Source organism: Euprymna scolopes, chromosome 7 (genome assembly GCF_053919585.1).
Source record: "Euprymna scolopes isolate OS-2025 chromosome 7, ASM5391958v1, whole genome shotgun sequence".
Lineage (NCBI taxonomy): Eukaryota > Metazoa > Mollusca > Cephalopoda > Sepiida > Sepiolidae > Euprymna > Euprymna scolopes.
The window spans coordinates 139,277,180-139,300,493 of record NC_136488.1 but is presented as its reverse complement, the minus strand read 5'-3'; the positions used below and the strand labels follow the sequence as shown (position 1 = coordinate 139,300,493).

Sequence of the window (23,314 nt, the reverse complement as noted above, 5' to 3'; positions counted from 1 at the left end):
ATGGAATCTACGTTTGGATTTAGGCACAGATAAAGATAGGCTATGTTTAGCAGCTCCTGCCCAGATGTGGCAGCAGTACTCCATCTTGGACGTACTTGGCTTTTATACAGATAGAGAATTGCATCGGAAGTGAGATATCTTCTGGAGCGGTAGAAGGATCCCACCATTTTCCCAGCGTCCCTGGCAACAGATTTGATGTATGTGTTCCATTTCAGATCAGGAGTAAAGGTCAAACCCAGAAGCCTGTCAAAACATGGAACCTCCCAAGACGAAAGCCATCCATTTCAATTGATGCCAGATGGGGATCAGAGCGTTGATGATGTAAAGATAGAAGCTTGGTTTTGGATGCATTAAAAGTGACCAGCCACCTCTTCCCCCATTGTACCACGTGCTCAAGATCAGAGGAGAGAGAATTAGAGAGAACTTTGTCATTTACGGCCTTTGATGTGTTGCCATAGATGGTCGTGTCATTAGCATAGATGTCAACGAATGATTTAAGAATGTGTCATGCAAAAAGGTTGAAAAATTGACATTTGGGGGGTCGTCGGATTTTTATCTGTTTGCTAAGTGTTTCACAAATGCGTATGCTTGAATCATTCTCATGACAAATTGCTTATGTTAAGAAACAGTAGGTTTAAAAACACTATTTAAAGACCCTGTCAAGCTCGCCTAATGGTTATCGTATTTTATTCACTATCTTTAGGTTTTGGTTTCGATCTCAGCTCGATTTTTTAGTTTTTACTGTGAACTGTTTCGAAAAATATATATATATATAATACTTGCATGCAAATGTCTTAATTTGTTTTTTCCGTTTTTTTGTTTTACTTAAATTTTTTAAAGGAATCTAACGTTATGTTTAATACCTACGATATTTCTGTTTATAATAAATAAGAATTCTGCATTAATTAACATGTAATATTTATGCGTATATTACGACCGGCAACCGCCGGGCGGTCTGCTAGTGTATAATAAAGTCTGAAATGAATATTACATGACTATTATTAGCATCAATTAATCCCAACGTATTAGTAAGTAAAAATACTTGAATTTGGTTATACTTACCAATCGTGTTCTTCGCAGGTGATGAGGAAACCTGTTGAAATTCAAAGAAAAATAACGTGATTATTATAACATTATAACGAAGTACATGTAGATACAAAAAATTCGCAATGCACACACATTAAACGTGTATGGAAGTAACTTATAGAAAGACATTAGAAAGCTGCCCAGTGTTGCCCGGTACTTTTAAAGATTATATTTTAATGTATGCAGTGAAAGAATGATATTCTTTCCGTTGCATTACTGTTCTGGAGTTCTGTAAAAACAAGTCTGCAACAGAAATAGCCCAAAAGAGTCGCCCAAAAATACACAAAGAACTTCCATTGCAAAAAAATAAAAAAAAAACAAACAACAAAAAAAAAAACTAGGAGAATGGGCCAACCAACATCATGCCAAGTATTTTCTGGGTGAATTCATCCAAGATTATATAGCTAAAAAAGGCCCCATAGACTGGCTGAAAATAGAATCGCTCGTCTACGATCAGGAGAGAGTTATAATGGCTGCCCAAGATCAAGGCTTTTTTTTTTTTTACATAGAAATCACTACTTATCAAGGCCCGGAGGTCACTCGAGGATAAGGGTTAATGGGTACACATTAGTCATTGTGATTATAGCGTAGTAAACATAAGTAGTGGGAATTTTGTAAATTGGATTATTTAGGGGGACGGTCCATCAAGAACTTGTTTACATTGGACTTGATGGCTAATGCTTTTAAGAAAATGAGTGGTCTCAGCAATGACAGCAAGTAGAGAGTGTGAGCCACCTGACATCTGTGTGTAAATATCTCCACTGGACGATCTGTAAAAAAGTTGAATATCAAATGCAGCAGTAAATCATGGGAACATGTTTACCAGAAACAACAGTTGGAAATAAGTCATGCACCATCCACTATGACTATGCAATTCCTACAGCTACGCTCCTAGAAAACGGAAGCATAAAACTCAGCATAATAATATGGAATAATAAGGAGAAAGAAGCAACCTTAGTAGAAGTTAGTGTCTCCAATGATGCTGGGTTTAACAGAGCTGAAAGGGAAAAGATAACGAAGCGCCATATATATATATATATATATATATATATATATATATATATACATATATATATATATATATATATACATATATATATATATATATATATATATATATATATATATATGCATGACATGAAAAGAAACCGGAATCTTAAAAAAAAGATCTCTATCATTCCAGTTATCATAGGAGCAACTGGACTCGTGAATTTTTTTTTTAAACACCACCTGGCAAACATACCCGGTGAACCAAGTGCAGGAGACATTTAAAAAATTGTACATAAAGGGACGGTACGAATTTTAAAAGGATCTATCGGTTGAAATATCTGAGTTAGTGGATGAATGTTTGGCATCCGGTAGAACGCTCCACCCCTAGCTTCAACAAACTGATAAATAAATAAAAAAAAAATGAGAAATAAATGCTATTTCTTGTCAATATTCCACCGTCGTTTTTCGAGTTCGGCAAGAAGATTCAAAGTTAAAACGATGCGCATGAATAATGGAGGACGTTGCATCTATTAATTTATTTATTGCGGACTATTATCCTCATCTTTCTTAGTTGCTGTTTCACGACGTTTCGGCCAATTATTCCTTCGGCCTTCGTCAGGTGGTACATATATAATTATTACAATAGTAATTTTAATACCTACAGACACTAGTGTTTCATCCTTTCGAGAATCATTAGTACAGAGTGACACGATTACTACCGGTCAGAAGATTCGAACCCGGTCACGAAGCTATCTCTGAATCCATTAGCAAGGAACTAACCTCAAGGCCACGCGAGAAATATCGTTGAAATTTTAACATTTATTTTTCGAAATGTCGGCCATAGTGATTTAATGATAATAACATATTAATAACATAACTTATTACACTATCAGCTCAATTTTAATTTTCAATTTATATGCTAATAAGCAAAACTTATAATTACCCACATCTATTTTGCTAACAACTTTACCTCTGATGATGTAAGCCATTCATTGAAAATCCATGGATTAAGGAAAAAAACTTTAATAGTTATCTGTTATAGTTATAATAATAGTTATAGTAATACGTTTTGGTGTGATAATACATAATTGAACTCAGATTTTCTATTTATATTATTGCTCTATCTTGCATATTGAGCTTTTTTATCTACTTGAGATCGTCTTATAAATATTGACACTAATTTTTATTTGCACTTTTAGACTTAAGATATACAGTATTGTACAACCTGTAATCTTACGACATTTGAGTATTTCATTTAAATATATATATATATATATATATATATATATATATATATGTACATATATATACGTATATATATGTATATATATATGTACATATATATACGTATATATATATACGTATATGTATATATGTGTAGTAAATCAGTAGAAACCAATGATCACACACACATACATACATACATACATACATACCTATATATATATATATATATATATATATATATATATATATATATATATAAGAGCAAACAGTTAATAAAACATGTTAAAAAACACTATGAAAAAGAGTTAAAAACATATTTGATTTGAAATGGAAACACTTAATAAGTAGGTAGTCCTTAATCCGCGGAGTTTCGAAGAAATACTCCCCTTTTCATCAGGGGGTAGGACTTAGCAAAATGCGGGGACGGAGTTTGCTTGCAAAAGTATTTGATGGAACTGCAAGTAAGTCAAAGATATTGCTTGATAACAAAAAGTGAAGCAGAGGGAATAGTGTGAAAAAAAATGATTTCACGTGAATGGATAATATTTTATTATATATATATATATATATATATATATATATATATATATATATATATATATATATATATATATATGACTTTGTATGTCTGTATGAGAAACGGTCTCTACAAAACTTCTCTGTCAATTGTTTGGTATACAGACATGAAATTTTATATATAGAGAATGCGGACCTGTACAACGAATTTAATTTCGTTGTTAGTCGGTAAAAGCAGCTGCTAAGGTATAGAAAATTGAACAACAATGACACTTGGCAGTGATAAGTCAACTTAATGTACTCCTGCATGCATGTGCACATATACATTTCTTAGTCAAACAACGTTATTTTTCTTGCATTTTTTTTTAAGGGTGAGAATTTAAACCAGGCGTTAATGGATAAGTCTGCAAAAGTATATGTTTTATTTTAGATTATAACCGAATATATATTTTCTTCAAGTTTTGAAATCACTACTACATATTAGGTTAAATAAACTAATCAATAGAGAATTAATGGCTCTATAATAATATACATGAGAACTGCAAAGATTAAAATATCGAATTTAAGCATATTTTACGGGTGGTTAATACCAGGTGGCCTGCTTTTATATATACGGACATCTTGCTGCTCAACTCCTTACATAGTATTCCTAAACTTATGTCCCCAATAGCAGCCCTCCACATCAAAGTGATACTGTATCTTGTTTGGGGTGAAAATGGAATACTACACACACACACACACATCTATATATATATATATATATATATATATATATATAGTGAATCATTAGTAATTAAGAATTAATGAAACATTTTACGACCGGGCAACTCCGAGTGGCCTGCGAGTATACAAATAAAATTACCTTTCTTTCTATGTAGAACGGTCTTTACCAATGTCTTCTGTAAAATTGGACATGTGGAACAAATTCGATTTGGTTTTTCGCCTTAAAAAAAAAACTTAGAAATTAGCAGGCCTAAGTCGGCTTAAAGTGTTGTTCTACGCATGTGTAATATACATTTACGTTATTTTTATATTTTTATATGCATAAGACATAGTACAACCGGCAAACTATACATTTATTCGTTAAAGTAGCTTAATTTTGTATTGCTTTCCGTAGATTAAACGATAGTAACAACTAAGGCTAAATATTTTTGTATGGATTCTAACTGATGGCACCTGTCATATAAAAACAAAACAAACTTTTGAAATCACTACTATATATACCGTACAATATGATAATCAAGAATTGGCTCTATAATAATAAACACGAAACCTGCATGAATTAAAATATCATATTTAAGTGTATTATATATATATATATATATATATATATATATATATATATATATATATATATATATATTAGAAATGGTAATTAATAAAAACTAAAGAAAGTGCTCAATACTGTTATAGAGCAAATATGCGTTTTTATTTTTTATTACCGTATCTTTCTGCTAAGTTACATTATTGTTTCAGCTACCCGGCCGTTTTTTTTTGCCGTCTGTAGCTTCCTCAGACTTTTACTGAAATGTAAATATATATATATTTATAAAGAGTACATGCATAGGGGATATAAAGGCGTGAGAGAAAAAGCGAAGGAACTAATTTGACTTGTCACCGTTTCGGAAGCTAGAAAGTACATTGGCTGACTATAACCAACAGATCATATCTGCAAACGTCATCTTTTCCTGACTTTTCGTAAGCCACATTATGAGTTACAAAATTAAAATTGGCGGATTTATTGTGGAAGTCTATTGAAACCGTTTTAAAAGCTTTTTTAGTATGCTCTTTCCCCCTCGTATCGAGATTAGTCAATGGTGGGTTTGTCTGCTCTAATAAGTAGCGCTTCGATGATGGGTAGGCGCAGGTTTTAATTTGAAGTAGGAAGGATTGCCGTTTTTTTTTGTTTTTTTTTTTGGTCAATTCATATGTTTCTGAAATATTTTTGCAGAGCAGTATGTGTTACCAGGCGTTATTAAATGAAACCAGCTGATTTCTCTTTGTCCTCTGACGAGAAGAATAACAAGAATAGCATTCTTTGAAACTCTGGAATAAGAACTTTGTAAACTGTTTTTTTTTAGTATTCAGCCAAACAATAAATTTGATTGTAAATTTCAACATACAGTTTTAATCTCTTTTCTCTTAAAATAAGCTCTGCTCTCTATTGTGTATTGAACTTTTTTATGCGGTTTGGATTTAAATATCTATATATATAAATACTTGGTATTTATATTAGATTGAAGTTTACCATTGCTTATATCATGTAAACATTGCATCTCATTTAATTTTACAATATATACAGTAAAACTCCTTTAATTTGAACTTCCTCTAAAGTTGGACTTCCTCTCATTTGGACTTCCTCTCATTTGGACTTCTTCTAAACCTGGACTTTCTCTAAACTTGAACTGTCTCATCATTGAAATTGTATTAGCATATTTGATGCGGAGTTGCAGTAAAACTGTTTACATGGTATAGTCAGATATTGCGCAGAAATGTTAATACTGGTACTATGTAATTAATGTACGTTAGCTATTGATAATTAATTTACACTAACTGTATTTTTTTTTCAGATTGCTATATTTAAAATAGTGTAAAACGACCCATCACAATGGGTCTAGAAAAAATTCTTGAAACCAAACTGTAACCGACCAACAACGCTGTTCTTAAATCACTTAATGCAAATGATGTTGAAATGTGGGTGCGACAAGATGAGGAAACTACTGATCAATATCCTGAAGGCAGTAATGGTGATGAAAATAACGACAGCTCCCATTCTCTTGACCCTAATATAAATAATCAAGAACACTCTGATGAAGCAATATCATGGGATGATGCAGAAACGTCTATGGAGACGGTTATAAAATTTCTAGAAAAAAGTCCTTACTTTAGTGACAACTATGTTTTGCAAGCAATGTCACTCCGAAGAGATATAATCATTATTATTATTATTATTATTATTATTATTATTATTATTATTATTATTATTTTTATTTTTATTATTATTATATTTATTATTATTATTATTATTTATATTTTTATTATTAATATATTTATTATTATTTCTATTATAATTATTTTATTATTATTATTTTATTATTTTTAATATTTTTATTATTATTATTATTATTATTTTTATTATTTCTATTATTATAATTATTTTATTATTATTGTTATTATTATTAATGTTTTTATTATTATTATTATTTTTATTATTATTGTTATAATTTTTATTATTATTATAATTATTATTATTTTTATTATTATTATTATTATTGTTATTATTTATTTATTATTTTTATTGTTATTTAGCATTCATTATGAAATAATCTAAAACGGCTATACATATATATATATGTATATATACATGCATATATACATATATATATATACATACATACATATATACATATATATATACATACATATATATATACATACATACATATATATATATATATATATATATAATATTGGACATAATTTTTTCTCATATACATTTAAGCAAAAAAGGTATGTTGTGTATGTTCGCAATTTTTGCTTAAACGTTTGGTGTCCCATTTTTAACAGACTGATGAGAAATCATATATATATATATATATATATATATATATATATATATATATATATATATGAACCTGTCTGTCTGTGTGTCAGTCTATCTATCTGTGTACATTTTCCTATTTAAAGTTTAAGTCTACAGACTCGAAATTTGATATACAGGATTCTGAGATTTGGGAAAACTTTTGTAATCCATTTTCGGCCAGAAATTTTGCTGTTTAAGGGTCAAAGTTCAACGATTTGACCTTTGAGGACTCTGCCAAACTCCTCCGCCAATTTTGAGTATAAACACTTGAAATTTTAGATATAGACACTTTGGACATGGATCTAACTTGATAACTTAATTTGAGCTCAAAACAATAAATCTTAAGGGGGTCATAACAGGAGTTTAATAAAAATAAATGACATCTGCGGTCTCTGCTAAATTACTCAGACAATTTCTGGTCTAAACATTTGAAATTTTACATAAAGGGTATTCAGAGATAGGGCAAGCTTTTACTCGGTTTGGGTCGAAAATTTGAGCTATCAATATATAAATATATGTATGTATGTTTGGATGTCTGGCTAAAACTTTCGACAGAGGCGACAGATTTTATCAAGATCAGTATCGTTTGCAGTTCGACACTTCAGACAAAAAATACCGAAAAATTGGCTAAAAACATTAATTTCTTCACCCTTAACCGGGCACTTTTCTACGGGGAGAGGTCGCTTTTTTCGTCAATATTTTCGAAAGTCATCCCTCTTTTCGATTGTCTAGCCTTAATTTAAACCTACGTCACTCTCGGTTTGACGGTGGTCGTAACATCAAAGACGTCATGTTTTCCTCCGTTCTTTTCCTCCTTCACGTAACGGGTTCGAGCCTGCCTTCCTACTACCACCTTTTTTTTTTGCTCAGCATACACCTCGAAACACCTGGGCAACGCCAGGCTGAAATGCTAGTATGTATATATATATATATATATATATATATATATATATATATATATATATATATATATATATATATAGAGAGAGAGAGAGAGAGAGAGAGAGAGAGAGACGTGTGTGTGTATGTATATCGCATTTAAATGTATTTTTGTTGTTTTCTTTTGTAATAATGAATGTATTAAAAACATTATTTAAAACGTAAATGTAAAAACATGACATTTAAATTACACACGCACACACACGGGCGCGCGCGCACACACACACACACACACTAGTGAATTTTCATAACCTAATTGTAAGAACGCTGGACCACCGTCATTGGAGTTGCGGTTTTGAATTTTACGTGGATAAATATAGTTTATAAATCTGAACAATTACAATATGGGGGCATTGGACTGAGAAGGGTTTCCCGCAAAAACGGTAGTCGAATATGTTCAATTGTCAAGGTTGTAAATATAATGAAAAATTACAATAATTATACACTAGTGGGTTACAATTCAATTACCAAATAAAAGACTAAATCCACAATTAAAATTTATCAAACCTAAAAATTCGCTTGGGAACCTTTTAACGTATTGTCAGATGCCTTCTTTTTTTTACTGGGAGGGATCTTTTCTCTGATTACTATCTTTAAAGTTAATTTTTTATATATATTTTAGACTTGCCGTTCTATTCATCTTTCTTAAGCACCTTTCTTCATTTTATTTTGTTTTGGAACACTGTGTAGAGGTTTTTACTGATATTTGATCGTCTCGAACGAGTATCCAAATAGAGTAAAGACAATGTTTTTCGACATGAGTTGCGAAACACGCGCAAGACTGCATGATACTATGAAGTAGAACTGAGTCACTAAGTGCTGACAAGGGAGGGTGGCAATAGACAAAGGAATAGGAAGTGTCTTACAATAAACAAAGAGATGGGAAGTAGCAAACAATGAATCTGTAGGCATTTTTAGATCGAGCCTTTTAGATTTGACAATGACAATAGAAACCTACAGAACAGATAACACAGGGGGGCAGCTACCGGTAGCCGGGGTGGGGGATTTCAGATACCGACGCAGAGAACAGAGTTGACATCGAGCTGCTGTGTGCGGCGGATGGGGTTTTGAACGCCACTAAAGACAGGTCATGGTTTGAACCAGATCGAGAGCCACAACCAGAGATTAATTAATCAAATAACTCGACAGTAGAGATAAATGTGAACCTATGTAGAGGGTAGTTTCACACACACCCAGATTCCAACTGATATTTATGTTAAGAATTGCGTTTGTGTTTTTACTGTGTTTAGTAAATAAGTAAATATAGACATTCATTTAAGTAAATAAAAATAAAGAAAAATTATACTCTGGATAGATTCTTTTCTTTGGTCATTGGAATGGAATTGAGCTGTATATATACTCTGAAGCCAAAAACATAACTTCATTGAGCTTATTTTTTTTGTTTTTTTTATTTTAAAACTATTTGAGCTATATTATAAGTGATATATACCTAGAAATATGTTGTTTTTTTTTTTATTTACACGCAGGAATACACAAACATATACAATACAAATTTCCGAATGCTTAAAATCCACCAGGTTTGATTGCATTCACAGAAAAACTAAATTGGAACCAACGTGTTGATGTAAGTTCAGGTAAAATAGGAAATGCCTAACCAAGACACTCCACGGTGTCTATACCTACAAAGCTTCAATCACTTCAATTGTAGAAACGAAAGTAAAAAAAAGGTCACAACAAAGACTAAAAAAATGGTACGTCATTGATTCTTGTTATACAACATAATCACGTTGACATACCGGCTCTCGTTGGATCCCCGAAGTTAAGCAACGTTCAGATCGATCAATATCAAATGGGTAATCAATTTGGGAATTTAGGCATTGAATGTAGGAGGACGTCGACACCTCCCTGCAAAAGTTGCAAAAAACCTAATGTCGTCATATCAGGGATATACATGCGATTGGGGACCGCTTGTGAATTGCATACTTCCATGGAACTTCCTCCTTTGGAGGAAGCCAGTTAAACCTGCCTAGACTTAGTGCAGTAATTTCCATTTTTCTTGTTAAACACTCAAATAAAGATCACGAGTAATTGCCAATTAAAATGGAGCCCTCGAGTCGCCTTCGACTAGAGTTAATCTATTTATTTACTGTGCACTTTTACTTTTATATTTGTCTGTAAAGAACAATTTTCAATTTTCGAGGGTCGTTCCGAAAACAACGCCTCCTATGCTTTTTACTAAAAAAGTGGAAGAGCTACAAAGACAAGAGTAGTATCTTTAAAACGCGTGACCTTTTGTGCATCAAAATCTTTTTTTTTTCTACATAGTTACCAACATTATTAATGCACCTTTGCCAGCGATGAACGATTGCTATGCATGGGCGTCTGGAGCGCCATTTGCATATGAGGTTCGTTCCAGAAGTAAAGTCTTCTCTTTTATTTTCACTCAAAAAGTGAAGAGTTACGAAGACAAGGGATGATATCATTAAAACAAGCGACCTTTTGTGCTCCAGAATTTATTTTTTTTCTACATAGTCACCAGCATTCTCAATTAACTTTTTGCCAAGAATTCAATGTTCGCATCTCTACTTCTGGCGCACATCTATTAGAGGTGTTGCTTTCTCAGAGTCAGGCACCGTCAATACTTGCAACAGATAAATGAAATTTTCAGGTCATGAATACATAAGCTCAGTCATTATAACAATACAACTTGCAATCCTTTCTGATCCATTCGGGAAGAATAAAAAAAAAAAGGAGGCATTACTTTTGGAACGCCCGGGCTCTAGCTCTTTATTCATTCACTCGACTTTCCCAGCCAGTTGCCTAAACGTTTACTTTATTAGAATGAAACGAACAAGTGCGCTTTCAAGTCGAGAGATCCTCATCAAACTAAAATCTATGTCAAGACCAAATCTGTTTAAAAGGCGGAAGCAAAAATTAATATGACATTACACTATCACAATTAGATGACGGGGGTGTTAAGGCTTAAAATGTTATGTGTGTGTGGATGAATTCATTTTATTTTAAATTGTTTTAATGGCCGTTTGAGCTGTGCTTATAATGGACCAGTAATTGGGTTTTCAGTTTTTCAAAATGTCGGATTCTAAGGTCAAACAGATGAAGGAAAAACCAATTATGATTCATCACGGTTTAGCTTAATTGTGTAATTAAACATTCATAAATATCACCTTTTTTTGTGTCATTAATTCTGGCGGAACGTATTCCTCTTTTTTTAAATGTGCATGGTGTCTGCATGGTGCTCATTGCCTTTTACATGTTGTGACAGAGCACAACGCGCGTATGCAAAAGGCAAGCCATTTGCGAAAAAAAAAAAGACTGTAAAAAAAAGCGTGTGTACAATCCGATCATCACGTTCGAGAGTACGTTCGAGAGTACGTTCAAGAGCACGTTCGAAACGACGTTGGAAGAGACAGAGGTCAAAGAGAAAGAACACGATCATAGTTTGTTCGTGAAAGTAACCAGAAATACGTACGCTGCATACAACGTGTGGGTCCCGTGTGTAAACGTAAGTAACGTTGCAATACGATTACACTTCAGATGTGAATAAACATATCAACATATAACTGTACTAAAGTGCTCTAGATGATTAAATATGCTCCTCCTTCTTGGATTGAGCCATTTGGTAAGTGAAATCGAATTATTAACGAGCAAATGGAGTTTTTGGTATTGTGATTTCGCTTACTCATATGGTCGCTAACTGGGTAGGAGTGTTGGTTTGAGACAATTGTTTTCTAATCACAATGAAGAGTTGCGATACAGCGAAACAGTCTGTCGGTGGAAACTATACATAATTATAACTATGTATAGTTTTCCACAGACAACCATGTACGACTCATGCGCAAATAAACATTTATACGTTCAACAACGTCATCTCTTAAGGTTTTATATGCGTATGGACGTGGCTATAATAATTGCTACATGTTTTAGGATAGATATATGCTTTTGTTTCGATTTTAGCTGATGACATCCAAATTGATATATTTTTTTTTTAATTTTGGAAATTTGGTAAAATATAGAGTGGGGGCAGAGCAACTTGCTTATTTAAATTTGACGACCTAAAGCGACGGTTGCTGTAAGGATGGTAGGGATAGACTTATTTGAGAGAGTGGAGCTTAAAGTTTGGTGCTTAGTATGCGTTATTTATATTTTGTTTATTTTTCAGGAACCGCAGGGAGCATCATGGAGTGAACGAAGTTGGGACGTGCTTTCGCTGTTGAGGTATTTTTGATGGGGGATTTACCTTGGCCAACACGTAGGTACACACAAAACAGAGGTAACAGATATATATTATTCCTTAATTGGAACTCATTTTTGATATGAGCATTATATATATTAATTTATTTTCATTTCGGAATATTATTCTCATCTTTATTAGTTCTTGTTTTTCATCTTTTATTGGTTTTGTTTATTTACAACGTTTCGGCCAACTATTCCTCTGGCCTTCGTCAGGTGGTAACTGCGACGGATAGGAACTTCGAATCTCCTAACTGCATTCTCAGCCATCACTGCCATCCGTAGTTGTTGTCGTCTCACCACATTTTTGGCCAAGTAAACCTCTGGCACGCTTTGGGTGGCGCAGTTGATAGAGACGTTGAATCTCTACAGTTCCAGATGAACATTGTCTGAAGATAGCGGTTTCAATCCCACCCAAAGCGTGCTAGAGGTTTACTTGGCCAAAAATGTGGTGAGACGACAACAACTACGGATGGCAGTGATGGCTGAGAATGCAGTTAGGAGATTCGAAGTTCCTACCCGTCGCGGTTACCGCCTGACGAAGGCCAGAGGAATAGTTGGTCGAAACGTTGTGAATAAACAAACCAATAAAAGATGAAAAACAACAACTAATAAAGATGAGAATAATAGTCCGAAATAAGAATAAATTAATATAGGGGTAACAGATATCGTAAGGCTGACACGAGCACATAAAATGCCGTATAAAGTAAGGGGGAAAAGATTAAGGTGGCTACAACAATAAAAGAACGTCTAGGATATGTCATTGTAACCCTGATTCCCTCTATGTTCTATCTAATGTCCTCATTTCTGCCTAGGCTAATTGTTATCCGGTCGTAATTTCGAAAATAAATGTCGAATCGAAATTATTACAGTTTTTGTTCGTAGGATTATGTAATGGATGGTCCTATGTCGGATAGCGATTACATTAGTTAGAACAGATCTTGACAAGGATCGAACTATGTGCACTAAGTGACACAAAGTTTGAGGGAATAAAAAGATTCGCAAAAAAAAAGGAGAAGAAGAGATGTCATGGATTGTTGGTTGTTTTTGTTTTACGGCATATCAACCCTTTTCGGGTTATTTAATGCCGAATCCAAAGATTCTGAAGAAAACATTTTTAATAGAATATATTTGTTGTTTTCACGTCGGTTTCTATTTAACCCATAGTTGGAACCCTAACAGGTACTACCACTCTGGGTCAGAGTGGACCTGGGAGCAATGGTAATTAAAGGGTGGCTCCACACTCCCCAAAGCCCACAAGCTGGGGCCTCACCACTGGATATAGTTTAAGGTCATATCCAGGACCTCCATTGAGGGACTTTTACCCTCTGCAGGGGGGGGTAGTCGGTGTATTCTAATGCCCTACCGACAGGGCCGTCATGAATTGTGCGGTTTGGTCTAATTATAGTAAAATAAAGATATGTCAGGACATGATAAATGTCACAGAAATCGGAATTGTGTGTGTGTGTGTGTGTGTGAGAGAGAGAGAGAGAGAGAGAGAGAGAGAGAAGGAGAGAAAAAGAAAGAGGGAGGGGATAGAACTCGTGTCATTGCATCAGCCTCCCCTCATGCACCGCCCCTATTGGAAATAAACACTGGACACATCATCCTCCCTCTCTTTCTCACATATATATATATAGTATATTTATATATACAAACATTATTGGCTACATATGTGGATACCCTGGTGTCTAACTCTGTCCCGTAGGGAGGTATAGTAAATAGGTACATATGTGGATACATGTTTCTGCTGGCCTTTTACGGAAGAAGTATATTCAGGCCAAATTTTAGATAGTTAAAGTATGTATACATTACACCTTTAACAGTAAAAAATGTTGCACATGGCTGTGTAAGTATGAATGTATACGTGTGGATGTGTATAGGCATATATGTGTGTATATGTGTTACATAAGGATATATAATATAATATGGGGGATAGATAGGTATATATATATATATATATATATATATATATATATATATATATATATATATATATATATTCGTTATATATTTTTATTAGCGTTTTTTTTCTGTTTAGTTACATTATTGTTTCAGCTACGCGACCGTTTTTTGGCCGTTATGTAGCCCCCTCAGACTTTACAGAAAATTCCACCATAAACGAACTTTTCATAACTAACATACATAACTACATAATGGCCAAAAAAAACGGTCGCGTAGCCGAAACAATAATGTAACTAAACAAAAAAAAAACGGTAATAAAAAAAATATAACGCATATTTGCTCTACAACAGTATTGGGCACTTTCTTCAGGTTATTAATTACCATATCTATTAAATATATATATATATATATGCATATATATATTTATTAAGTATAAATGGTACTTAATAAAAACTGAAGAAAGTGCTCAATACTGTTGTAGAGCAAATATGCGTTTTATTTTTTATTACCGTATCTTTCTGTTAAGTTACATTATTGTTTCACCTACCCGGCCGTTTTTTTTTGCCGTCTGTAGCTTCCTCAGACTTTTACAGAAATGTTCTGTAAAAGTCTGAGGAAGCTACAGACGGCAAAAAAAAAAACGACCGGGTAGCTGAAACAATAATATAACTAAACAAAAAGATACGGTAATAAAAATAAAACGTATATATATATATATATATATATATATATATATATATATATATATATATATATATATATATATGCATGCATGTTTTGCTTGAGGTGAGTGGGAAAACTATAAATTGCAAAGAAGAGGTTTAGTATAAATAATAAAATAAAGGATATAACTGATTATTGTTTATAAATTTGATTTTTAATGGATTAAAGATGTACAAAAAATTACATAATTCGAATGGTATGCTATTATCTATACCTGTACATGAAAATATTTTAATGTAATATATATATATATATATATATATATATATATATATATATATATATATATACTGTGGAAGCAAAATCAAGACTCCAAAAAGGTTGTTGATGGCAACAAGAAGTGTATTTCATTTTACGTTACAATTGTTTCCATGTCCAGTCGAACAGTTTCAAACATTATATCGTTTGAAAATTTTCCAAAACCAGCATTTATTCAGACTTTATGAATGAACACACTTTTGACAATAGAGCATTTTTGAAGAGAAAGAAAAAAGAATAAAGAAAAATTCCCTTAACGGGAAAAGCATGTGAGAAACATTTACCTTTGCTGTAGTTACGGAAAAGCCCATTTAAATATTAATATATCGCCTAATTTTCGTATCTTTATTTAAGAACAGAGTCATGAGAAGTTTTCACAGAAAACCCTAAGACATTTAATATATATATATATATATATATATATATATATATATATATATATATATATATATATATATATTAAAACACTCCCATGTACATGTGTAAATAATAATATAACATTTTGGCGAGATAATTTACAGGCGCCGCCCCCGTGGGTCGATCGGTAGAACTGCTGACTGTCAATCCTCGGCTTGGGAGAGGTGCTAGTCTAGCGGCATTTATAAGTTGTGATACAACGAAACAGGACTGTATGTCGATGACTACAAGTATTTTAAGCCCCCCTCTTTGGGTAGAGCATTGTCGTAAATAATCTCACCCGCTACTTAATTGGCTGAAAAATGCGAAGTTCACTGTTTGTTTATAAACAAGCGGTTAGAGCACTGTAAAACTGGCGGACAAATGTTTGTTTGAATAGATATTTGGCGAGATTATTTGCGGGCGCCGCTCCCGCGGGTTGATCGGTAGAACTGCTGACTGTCAAGCGATGGTTCTAGGTTCAATCCTCGCCTTGGGAGAGGTGCTAGTCTAGCGACACTAATGAGTTTCGATACAACGAAAGAGGGCTGTATGTTGATGACTACAAATATATATATATATATATATATATATATATATATATATATATATATATATATATATATATATATATATAAGGAATGAAAAAATATACCAGCAGTGGTTGACGTTATGTTTAAAGAAAAAAATAGAAAAAACCGAATGAAATTATTAAAAAATCAACGTTTCGTCCTTGTTTCAGAGGACATCTTCAGGATAATTGAAATAAAAATGTGATAAAAGAAAAAGTCATAGATCGTGCGAAAAAAGACAGTTTTTTTAAAATCCAACCCATGTCGGGAAAGGACGAATATATATACGCACACATATTCGTCCTTTCCCGACATGGGTTGGATTTAAAAAAACTGTCTTTTTTCGCACGATCTATGACTTTTTCTTTTATCACATTTTTATTTCAATTATCCTGAAGATGTCCTCTGAAACAAGGACGAAACGTTGATTTTTTAATAATTTCATTCGGTTTTTTCTATTTTTTCTTTAAACATATATATATATATATATATATATATATATATATATATATATATATATATATGTATTTGTAGTCATCGACACACACACACACACACACACATATGTGTGTGTGTGTGTGTGTGTGTGTGTGTGTGTGTGTGTGTGTGTGTGTGTGTGTGTGTGATGAGAATAATGGAAATAGTATTCCAACGAAATGTTTTTAATTTTAGACATAGGTTAATTCTCTCACATTATAAAAAAAACCTCCTACAATTATTAGCACATATAATCAGTCAATAAATTACATAACAAAAATACACTCATCTCATTTCATATTTGAATTATAACGGACATATTTGTTCCAAAAAGAATATGAATTGCATCATATCTTTTAAAATATATTAACGGCCATATGACGTTATTTAAAAATCTTACTCTCTTTCACAACGCTATGCTCCCCTCCCCCATCTTATTGGATTTCCAATTACTTTCCTTTTTTTTACACGGTGGTCGCCACTTATCATAGTCCGGAAGCCACTCAGGAATAAGGGTTATTGCAAGTACATTACGTTAGTGTGGAGATTTAATGAAGTGTTTACTTAAGAGGGTGGTTCATTAGGAATTTGTTAACGTTGGAATTGAAGATATCCGGGTTGTAGTCAGGTGGGAAGCAGGCAAACGGAACAGAGTTCCACAGGCGTGCAGTTCTAAGAAAGAAGCTTTGTTCATGGAATCTACGTTTTGATTTAGGCACAGATAAAGAGTGGGGAAATTTTTCACAGTGGATTCAGCTAGACAGGTGTTTTTCGTGAAAGATTGGCGAGGGGGGACCAGAGATTGGAGTTCAGACGAGCACCTGCCAGGGAAATAACGGTAAAACAAGGATAGGCTCGCAACGTCTCTTCTGTGGGAGAGAGGTTGCGGAGTAGAGAAAATTCTTTCTGAAATGGAACAGGGTTATTTATTTTATCACATCAAGAATATATCTTCAAATATTTGTACTGGTGTTTTGTTTTCTTAATTTCATTCATCTAGAGGAAGTCCCGAAATAAAGACGAAACGTTGATGAACACATAACTTGGTTTGTTCGTTTTTATATTCATTTCTCTCTATATATTTGTGTGTGTGTATGTGGATGGGTTTGAAGATATGTATGAATGTTTATATATTTGTAGCTATAAGTATATGTGTATTTGCGTTGGTTGCGTGCTTGTCATTATTGAGGAAGTCATTGCAGGAAATATGGCGGTAGTTAAAAATTACAGTTCAGTGGAAAAGGAGTGCTGACCGCACCAGATTCTTGATCAAAGCTATAGATAAGAATCTCGGTATTAAAAGATGAAAGTGGATGAAAAATGCAATTTAGTACAAAAAAAATGGAAACCTACTAGATTTTAAGTACCCGATCTCTATGCCCGTCAACCCCCTCTTTTTCTTCTATTTCTATACTACTGTTATCGTCCGGAAGAGTCACTAAAGAAAAAATTGACACGGATATCAGTTAGAAAGGTAAATAGTATTGAAACAAAACAGACTATATAAATAGTAGCACGTAACACCAAAATGGCGTACGACGAAAGTACACAAACTACATTGAGAGTTAGTAACTTTCGGTTCATTTATGCAGTTCGGACGAGTTCATCTTTTGTGCATGGATGTGTCTCCACAAAAACTAACTTATTGTACATCCCCCACCTTTTTTACATAGGCATCATCACTTATCAAGGTCCAGGGGCCAGTTGAGGATAAGGGTTAAAGAGTGTACAGTAGTCAATTGGACAATATAGTAATTGTCAGTAATGGAAATTCAGTAAATTTGTTAACTTAAGGGGAACGGCTCATCAAGAACTTGTTTACATTGGACTTGAAGATAATCAGATTGTAGTCAGCTGGAAAGCAGGAACACGGAAGACAATTCCACAGGCATGCAGTTCTAAGAAAGAAGCTTTGTTCACGGAATCTACGTTTAGGTTTAGGCACAGATAAAGAGTGGGGAGAATTATTGATAGTGTTTTCAGCTAGACGAGTGTTTCTTGTGAAAGTTTGGCAAGGGGCGACTATAGATTGAAGTTCAGTCGAGCACTTGCCATGAAGATAACGATAAAGCAACGACAAACTCGCTACATCTCTTTTGTGAGAAAGAGGTTGCAGGAAAGAAAAAAAGGACATCTTTTATGTATGAGGCTACGAAGTCTATTTTGAACTCTATCAAGGCAGGATAAGTGGCAACAGTTTTCCATCCTTGGACGCACTTGGCTCTTATATAGATAGAAAATTGCATCAGCAGTGAGATATCTACTGGGTCGATAGAAGGATCCCACCATTTTTCCAGCAGCTTTGACAACAGATTTGATGTACGCGTTCCATTTCAGATCAGAAGTAAAGGTCAAGCCCAGAAACTTTTCAAAACATGAGGCCTCCCCAAGACGAGACCCCTTTTCCTTTGTTATGATTTGTTAAAATGAAAAAAAAAAAAAATAGTATAAAAAAAAGAATTATTACAAATTTGGGTTTAAGATTACGCCTGAAGACGATGCGTCTACAAGGGAGTTGCATCAGAAAAATATATGCACATATGTAGCTAATAATGTGTGTATAAACAAAAGCACTACAATTACGCTTTGCAGGTCATTGCGCGCTTTTTCACGAATACCGGGGTTTCAGTCGATTTGCATCTAGGAAACAACAACGATACTACTACTACTACTACTACTACTACTACTACTACAATAATAATAATAATAATAATAATAATAATAATAATAATAATAATCGACTAGCTTGACCTTCGGGCAAAATGTAGCATCTGTTCTGGTGCTGCACTTCGCCTTTTGTGTCCTCGGTCAGCGGAGGAGAAATTCTCTATAACTGAAACAATAAAAAAATGTTGTTCCTATCCAGAGTCCCCCTTTTTGGGGAGTTGGATTTTCCCCACATTAAACGCCGACCTTGTATCTAACTCTGCCCTCGTGGGAAGGCAAGTAAATAATAATAATAATAATAATAATAATAATAATAACAATAACAATAATAATAATAATAATAATAATAATAACAATAACAATAATAATAATAATAACAATAAAAATAATAATAATAATAATAATAATAATAATAGATATTAATACAAGGTAATTTACATATGTTCTAAGAAATAAAAACGACAATAATATATATATATATATATATATATATATATATATATATAGTAAGTTATAAAAATATATATGGCAATTAAGCTACACAGAATATTCCGCTTTTCATTCTTGTGAGCCTGACGAATTCTCACGAGAAACTGCTTTTCTTTTCTTTTTTAGTTGGCCATTTGTGTACAAATCCCAAGAGCGATAGTTGCCTTCTATCATGTCTGAAAGTGACACAATGTTCAATGAGCGAAATCGGAGATGCGCCACTGTACAACTCAGGCTCCCTACCGACCCAAGTTATGACAACAAGATCATTGCCAGCACCTTCAAAATGCAAATCCGGGCAGTTCAACACTTGATGACACAGCTCAACGATGTTTCCTGCCACGGTTATGATCCTTGGTGTGGTTTCAAGTGAGGGCCACATCATGCCAGCTCACATCTTCGAAGTCGGATTGAAAGTCAACACCAGAGTGTACCTAGATGTGCTGAAGAGTGTGGTGATCCCATGGTGCAATCAAGTGGCAGCTGGTAGACCCTGGGTCTGGCAGCAGGGCTTGGCGCCAGCCCTCAGGTTCAAAGAGACCCGGGCTTGACTTCAGAAGGAGTGCGGCGACTTTGTACCTTTCTCTCACTGCCCCCCGCCCCCTCCGTCCCTGACTTAAACTCGTTGAACTACTTCGTTTGATTATACTTCGAGAGCATCATCAACATGACCTCTCGCAACACTAAAGCCAGCCTGATCGCCGTTATCCGCCGAATATTTGCCGAGCTCCCGCCAGTTCTTGTGGAAAAACATGCTCCCAGTTTCGAACCCGTATCGAGCCATGCCTGACCGAACGATAGCGAATTACACCTGAGGATGACATAGAGAGTTCTGTTCTGAAACCGGTACTAATTTTCAAGTTCGACATAAAATTATCGAGCTTGACAAGACGAACCTGAAGAAGGTCGTGGGTTACATCAGTTGAAACACTGTAAAAACAACACACAAGACGAGAACTTATATATTATTTCATTTTTATTTATTATTAATATTATTATTATTATTATTATTATTATTATTATTATTATTATTATTATTATTATTATTATTATTTTATTTATTTATTTATTTTTATTTATTTATTATTAATTCTTTGAGATGAGACTTCATAATGTGGGTTTTTTTTTTCGGACTATTATTCTCATCTCCATAATTATTGTTGTTTCACCCTGGCGCAATGGATAGAGGAGTTAAGTTTCCACGGTTCCAGGTGATGATTGTCTGAAGATAGCGGTTTCAATCCTACCCAAAGCAGGCCAGAGGATTAGTTGGCCAAAATCGTGGTGAGATAATAACAAGCATAGAAAGCAGTAATTAGTACAAGACTCAGTATTCCTATTCCGTCGTGGTTAATCATCTGAAGAAGGCCGGAGGATAAGTTGGCCGAAACATGATGAAATAACAACAGCTATGAAGATGCGGGTGATAGTCCGAAAAAATAAATATACAAGACGAGAATTATAGTCGGAATAATTCATATAACATATTGACACACTGGTCCCCGCTGAATTACCGAAGTTAAGCAACGTTGAACCTGGTCAGTACTAAATGGGTGACCATTTGTGACTTCCAGGTGCTGTATGTATTCTCTGCTTATCTCGGCATTGTTTCCAGTCGTCCTGGTCTTCTCCTTGCCACTGGACTCAAGAAGTGCCGATTCAGGAGAGGAGTGGTTGGTGATTGCGCAATCCTTGCCTCACAATTACATGCGCTACTGCCCCTAAGGGGTATCCTTTGTCTTTCAAGACTGAACGGAAGCATGGGAAGTCATATAAGCCAAATCATCATCTTCATCAAAAAAAGTTCTTTATCGGAAACTGCTAGACCGATCTGGTTAAAGTTCTGTATTTGTTGTGATAAAGTACAGCGAACCAAGTATAGTATTCGTTCGATGCACAGTCAGGGATAAGTAGGGATTAATAAGAATTAGTCGTCAGAATGCTACATTTATTTCAGAAATTTTCTCGGAAACTAGAAGACCGATCTGGCTGATTTTTTTATAGACCTTTGTTGTTATAAGGTACGACGAATTAAGTATTATGGTATTTATTCGATGCACAATTAGGGAGTATAGAGATTAATATGGATTAACATTTAATGAAACAATGAGCACAGGTTTAACCATATTCGTCCCCCGACAAAAGGAAGACCTGTAAATTCACTCTTGTCCGTTCGTCTGTGCGCATTTTTCTCAATAACTACGCCTTGTATTTATTTTAAAAATTTGCACAAACATTAAACATGATATGAGTAAAAAGTAACAGAACGGATTTTCCGGGAAAATTCCGGTTATCCCCCCCCCAGGGTGTCTTTTCGGGTTAAGAGCGCTAAAATTGATATTTTTGTGCTGATGGCTTGGATTTTTATAAAACTTTCTGAAAAGTTGTAACTAACTGATTTCTAATATAATTTTGTTTGTCTATACTTCACGGTAACTCCTGTGTGCCCCAGGGACTCTTTTAAGGGCGAATAAAAACACTCCATTTTTTTTTTTTTTTTTAGATTATTTTACCTCCAATCAGTAGTGGAATGGGGACAAAAATGGATGGTAACGTTCAATGCCACCAAGACAAAACTGGTTTCATTCAATAATTACAAGAAACCTTCTCTACTACCTATAGCAATGGCCAACGACTCTTTATCTGAGAGTACGTCTCTGAAGCTCCTTGGCCTAACGTTCACAGGAAACATGAGTTGGAACAATTACATCGAGGGCATTGCCAGGGCCGCTGCAAGGAAGGTGGGATCTCTCTACCGTGCTAGAAAACTTCTAACACCCGAAAGTATCCTGTACCTCTATAAGGCCACTATTCGCCCGTGTATGGAGTATTGCTGTCATATTTGGGCTGGTGCATCGGCTACTAGTCTCTCGCTCCTTGACAGGGTTCAAAAGAGAGTCGCAAATCTGATAGGCCCTAAACTGGCATCTAAACTTCAGCCTCTGTCCCATCGTCGAAACGTTGCATCCCTCTGCCTGTTCTACAAGTATTATAATGGTGAATGCTCTGAAGAACTACAAGCACTTGTGGCCCCACGACGTGAACACCATCGACAGACCCGACAAGCTGCAAAATCCCACCCCCACACTGTAGAGATCCCTAGATGTAAAAGATCTTTCTACTCCAGTAGTTTCTTCCCCAGAACTGCTAGACTTTGGAATTCCATTCCAGGTCACTGCTTCCCCAACTGTACTGACATGCATAAGTTCAAGTGCAACGTGAACCAACATCTCGCTGCCCTAATCCCTACATAGTACCCCAGTAGATGTTTCCC

At 34.3% G+C, this 23,314-nt stretch overlaps 1 protein-coding gene across 1 annotated transcript in view; it reads right to left on the bottom strand.

Moving 5' to 3' along the window:
- Positions 1-23,314, bottom strand: part of LOC145280002 (A disintegrin and metalloproteinase with thrombospondin motifs 3-like) — a 307,054-nt gene that overhangs the window by 157,559 nt on the left and 126,181 nt on the right. The window contains exon 2 of the mRNA XM_080131625.1: positions 1,063-1,093. Coding sequence (XP_079987751.1) covers positions 1,063-1,093 — 31 coding nt within the window. The remainder of the gene's footprint in view (positions 1-1,062; positions 1,094-23,314) is intronic.